The 6000-nt window shown below is 44.2% G+C and overlaps 1 protein-coding gene across 1 annotated transcript in view; it reads left to right on the top strand.

Annotated features, from left to right (window-relative positions):
• Positions 1-5793, top strand: part of LOC119966820 (G-protein coupled receptor family C group 6 member A-like) — a 37796-nt gene extending 32003 nt beyond the window's left edge. Inside the window, exon 6 of the mRNA XM_038798794.1 lies at positions 4625-5793. Within this exon, the coding sequence (XP_038654722.1) occupies positions 4625-5745 (1121 nt within the window). The 3' untranslated portion in view covers positions 5746-5793. The remainder of the gene's footprint in view (positions 1-4624) is intronic.
• Positions 5794-6000: the final 207 nt, after the last annotated feature.

Raw genomic sequence — 6000 nt, forward strand, 5'->3', positions numbered from 1 at the left:
TGCTCTAGAAATTCAGGGAGTGGACGCCCTTGCAGTTCAAGAAGAGACATGCTTACCGCTATGAGGAATGGAGTGACATATGCATGTAATCAAAGGCTCCCTGTCCTTGTGGGAAGCCATCTCTGCGGCTCTTACATCTGGCTAGACTGGTCCTGGTCAAAATTGATGTTGTGAACAGTACATCCATGACCTCCCTGATGCCACAAAGGTGAAGAACTGAAAGGAGCCACTGGCTCAGATTTAGGGTGGCTGTGATCTCCAGGTTCCTGGCAGTGGCTGGCTAACTCTTGGAGAAACTGGCAAATGTGACATTCAGAGTCTCCTCCTACACTGGTTTGCATCCATTTAAGTTCTTAAATTTTTTTAAATGTTTATTATTGTCAGAAGTAGGCTTACGTTAACACTGCAATGAAGTTACTGTGAAAATCCCCTAGTCGCCACATTCCGGCACCTGTTCAGGCACGCAGAGGAAGAATTCAGAACGTCCAATTCTCCTAACAAGCACGTCTTTTGGGACTTTTGGGAGGAAACCGGAGCACCCAGAGGAAACCCATGCAGCCATGGGGAGAACGTACAGACTGTGCACAGACAGTGACCCAAGCCGGGAATCGAACCTGGTACCCTGACACTGTGAAGCTGCTAACCACTGTGCTGCGTTCCGTCTGTAAACCTGGTGCCGATGATGTTGTCTTCAAGCCCAGCCTCTGGCCTTTCCCACACCTTCCTCTGGGGAGCTGTATGTTTTTAAAAAATATATGTTTATTCTCCTCCTGTTTCACATTTTCTCCCAAATTTACACCCAACCATAAACACTAATCAGTAACGAATGCAATGTCAATCCCCATATCAATAACAATGATCCCATCCTCCCACCAAGCTGCCAAGCAGCAGCCCGCATGTTCACATAAACAAATGACAAAAAGAAATCAGGAATCACCCATAGTCACCATTAACACATACAGTCCCCCTTCTCCCAACCCTCCCAGTCCCCCCCCCCTCTTAATATTCGATGTAAACCAATTCTTGAAAGTGGATAATGAATAATGCTCATGACTTGTAGAACCCCTCCATCCTTCCCCTCAGTTCAGATTTGACCTTCTCAAGTGTCAAGAATTCCAGCAGGTCCCCCCGCACGCCAGGGCTCAGGGTGGAGAGGTTGATCTCCATCCCAACAGGATCCACCTTCGGGCGATCAACCAGCCGAAGGCTACATCAGCCTCCGCACCTGTTTCCAACCCCGACTGGTCCGACACCCCAAATATGGCCTCCCGAGGGCCCGGTTCCAGTCTCATGTGCACCACTTTAAAAATTACCCTAAAAACCTTCTTCCAGTAATCCTCCAGCTTTGGACAGGACCAAAACATATGAACGTGGCTTGCAGCGCCCCCCCTCCACCCAACATTCACACACATCTTCTACCCCCTTAAACAGCCAGCTCATCCACACCCTTTCAAGGTGTGTTCTATATACCACCTTCAGCTGTATCAGCCCCAACCTCGCACACAAGGTGGAGGCGTTCACCCTCTGGAGCACCTCACACCATATCCTCCCCGAACTTGGGGAGCTGTATGGTGACACAGTCATTGTCTCGCTTGCCTCATGGCAAGAAGGATTATGAAGGACAAGAAAGAATGAACATTGAGGAGTCCTGTCCATGCCCTGACGCATTGCCCATCCAACCCCAGGAACATCCTACCGATGCTCAGTGACTGCTGTGCTAGTCAACACACTGAACTCTCATTGGGTGGTGGGGTGGTGCAGGGGTGGTGGGATTGCCTGTGAGGCCCCACTGCAACAGCCCATGTTGGAGCTGGCTGGCTAACCTGATGAGCTCTACAAACGTTCTCCCCTGTCTTGGATGCAGTACATCTGCTCGCCCTCTCAGCAAATGCTGAAGTGAAGCCTTGGGGTTAACTGAATGGGGAATCCAAAGGGTTAACTCATGAGCAGTAATCTGTAGCACAAGCATACATCAGAACTAAGTGATACATCATTGTCACATCTAACAAAAATAAGGAATGTTAATTGCCTAGTGGGTTTGCCTAATGGTATGGTTACTGGGCTGGTAGTTCACTGACCTAGAGCAATATTCTGGGTTTCCAGGCTTGAATCCCACCATGATAGATGGTCAAATTTGAATTCAATAAAATCATCCTGGTATAACAGGTGAGAGGAAGTTTATTTCTTCCATGGCACCAGATTAAAGTTAACACGGTCAGATTTAATCACCAGCGGCTCCCCCTTCCACCCCAAAGCTGTGGAACCAAGAGGGCGGCATGGTAGCACAGTGGTTAGCACTGTTGCTTAACTGCTCCAGTGTCCCAGTCTGCATTCCCGGCTGGGACACTGTCTGTGCGGAGTCTGCACGTTCTCCCCGTGTGTGCGTTGGTTTCCTCCGGGTGCTCTGGTTTCCTCCCACAGTCCAAAGATGTGCAGGGTAGGTGGATTGGCCATGCTAAATTGCCCTTAGTGTCCAAAAAATGTTGTGTGGGGTTACTGGATTGCAGGTATGGGGTGGAAGTGTGGGCTTGGGTGGGGTGCTCTTTCCAGGGGCCGGTGTGGACTCGATGGACCAAGTGGCCTCCTTCTGCACTGAATTCTATGAAATCTATGAAAGCCTTGTATTGTGGACAACCATCCACCAAGACCTGCCCAGCTGCCTGGGCATTCCCAGGGCAGTCCCACAAAACCCGGTACCCCGTCCTGGGGCTGGCCTCTCCAGCCTCCAGAACACTGATGCCCTGTGCTAGCCTGTCCCCCCCACAGTACAACTCTCTTAGCTGGCTCTGCACCCTGAGCTTTCTAGTGCCCTCTCTCCCCATGGACTTCTTGGTGGCCAAGGTCGACCGGCGTACTCACCTCCAAACTCTACCTTTGAGTTGAGGTTCACGTTTTTAAAACCCTCTTGCAACTGACCAAGTTGGAAGTTGTGATGAGGGGGGAGGTTACAGCGGGACCCACTAATGATATGAGGTTCTTGACCTTCCCACACGAGGACCATGTTACATCACGCGATGACGATAACATCATGAGATCTCGCCAGCGAGAATCTCTTTTCTGGCCTCTCGCGAGATCTTAAGTCCACATCACCATAAAATCCCAACCATAGCTTGCTCCTGTTTTCCAAATATAAAATGGCAGCCAAAATGTATGTGGAACAGCAGAAAGGGTGTGATTAAGGTATATTGGAAAATTAATGCTAAATGCAAGATATTTATATCTATTTCTGTGGCATGTATTAATTAGAGATGTTTCTGTTCTTTCTCGAGTACCATAACTACCAAGAGCAGAGAGATTCAATTAAAGTGTAACCCATGTCTTTGATATGTGCCAAAATTTAGAAAATTGATTGATGACTGTGGGTCAGATTTAACAACAGTTAAGGGGAACCTGACCCTGTACTCTAACAGAGTAGTGTTGGAATGTCAGATCGACAGTGATGCATCCCTTGATTTGTTCCAAGCTCCCTTTAACAGCAGTTCTTACAGGAACTGCAGGATTTGTGAATGCACCCTGTACTGCCCTTAAATATATATCCTTCATTGCTTTATGTGTCATTAAATAATTTTAGAGTTTATTAGCTCTCTGTGCAGAAGCTGCTAGAGATTCAAGCTATAAATAGTGGAGTGTAACAGGGATCTGTTCTGGGCCCACAGTTAGTGAATGTAGTATTGCTAAGTTTGCTGATGACACAAAAGAGGTGGGAAGGCAAGTGGTGAGGATGACACAAAGAGTCTACAAAGGGATACAGGCAGGTTAGGTGAGTGGGCAAAAACTTGGCAGGTGGAATATAATGTCAGAAAATGTGAAGTCATGCACTTTGGTAGGAAGAATAAAGGCGCTAAATATTATTTAAATGAAGAAACACTGCAGAACAATGCAGCAGAGAAGGACTTGGGGGTCTCGTGCATAAATCATGAAAAGCTTGCTTGCAAGTTCAGCAGGTATGTTGGCTCTTTACCTCAAAGGGAATGGAGTATAAAGATAGGGAAGTCTTGCTAAAACTAAACAAGGTGCTAATTAAACCATACCTGGAATGCTATGAACAGTTTTGGTCCCGTTATGTAAGGAAAGATATATATTGGCATTGGAGGCAGTCCAGAGAAGGTGTTCTTGGTTGATTCTGGGTATGGAGGGATTTTCTTATGAGGAGAGTTTGAGTGGATTGGGCCTGTGCTCATTGGAGTTTAGAACAATAGTTGGTGACCTTATTGAGACATATAGGATTGACAGGGTTGATGATAAGAGGATGTTTCCTCTTGTGGGAGAGTCTAGGACTAGAGGGCATAATCTCAGAGTAAGGGATCACCTTTTGATCAGTAATGGAATCAAAAGTTATGGGGATAAGGCAGGAAAGTGGAGTTGAGGATTATATCAGATTAGCGAAGATCTCATTGAATGGCAGAGCAGGCTCGATGGGCTGAGTGGCCTATATTTGCTCCTACGTCTTATGGTCATGCATTTCTGGGATTTCAGAATGTACTCAAATTCTGAAGAAGCACTTCCAGTGAGGCTGGTAACACAAACTCATAACATTAATTTAACTTCATTATGTCAAAATATTTAGTTTCAGAATTTCACTTCACATCTTCTATGCTGTTTTATAATATTTTTTTCCCTACAGATTCCAATAAGTGTGAGAAGTGCTCAGAAGATCAATGGTCTGAGGTTGGAAGTTCAATATGCAAGAATAAAACTGTAGAGTTTCTTCGATGGCGAGATGCAATTTCTGTTGTGTTAATTATATTTGCTCTTTTAGGATTACTCATCATATGTATGATAATCACATTGTTCACGAAATATCTGGGTACCCCGGCTGTGAAAGCTGCTGGAGGTTGGATGTGTTACATAATGCTGCCCTCACTTGTACTAGGTCTTGTCAGTGCCATTTTGTTTATTGGAGAGCCGTTTAATTGGGTTTGTATAATACGGCAACCATTGTTTGGTATAAGCTTTACACTTTGCGTTTCCTGTATTTTGGTCAAATCTTTTAGGATTATTCTTGCTTTTAGTTTTAATCCAACTATCCACAGAAGATTGAAGAGTGCCTATAAACCAGTGCCCATTATAATTGTTACCACAGGGATTCAAGTGGCCATTTGCTCAATGTGGCTAGCTTTTAATATTCCAAAAGCTTCGCAAAATAGAAACATCCCCCAAATTATTTTGTTGTCCTGTAATGAAGGTTCCTATGTCGCATTTGCTGTGATGTTGGGATACATTGCTTTTCTCGCATGTGTCTGCTTCATCTTTGCTTTTAAAGGAAGAAAGGCTCCAGAAAGGTTTAACGAGGCAAAATTTATCACATTTAGCATGCTTGTTTATTTGATTGTCTGGATTTCTTTTGCTGTCGTGTATATTAACTTGGAAGTTAGCAACAAATATTTCCCAGTAACTGAATCAATTGCAATTTTAGCATCAATCTACAGCATTTTATGTTGTCATTTCTTCCCAGCCTGCCATATAATTTGCTTCAAGAAAGAAAGTAACAGGGAGTCAAATTACTTGTCACATGCAAGAGAACATTTCAAACAGAAAGGACAGTTTGTGTGTCCAGTTATCAATAGGAAAACAAGCTCTGAGATTGCCACTGTCGGCCAGCCTTCCATGTTGATTGATGTAACGGCAGATTCTGAATTTGAATGTCAAGCTAATCAGAGATCTAACCACACAGACCTGATCAAAAATGACCAGAATCAAACACGTGAATCAAACTACCTGAGAAAAAGACATAAAAGCTGTTAAATACTTCACGCTATAGAATGAAATATGGTCAAAATGTAACTTATTTCTCATTTCAACCACTTAGAGCACCTATGCGTCAGTAAGTTTGCACAATATAAGTAGCAGATCTTTGAAATTATGTGTTGCAACATTAGCAGATAAATACACGTGCATTAAACTAATTTGTTAGCCCAATCATTTGAGCTGGGCTAAAATAAATCAATTAAGACTTCTTAAATTTGGATTCAAAAGAATTCTCTATAAACACACTGACCA

This window comes from Scyliorhinus canicula, chromosome 6, assembly GCF_902713615.1.
Source record: "Scyliorhinus canicula chromosome 6, sScyCan1.1, whole genome shotgun sequence".
NCBI classification, from domain to species: Eukaryota; Metazoa; Chordata; class Chondrichthyes; order Carcharhiniformes; family Scyliorhinidae; genus Scyliorhinus; species Scyliorhinus canicula.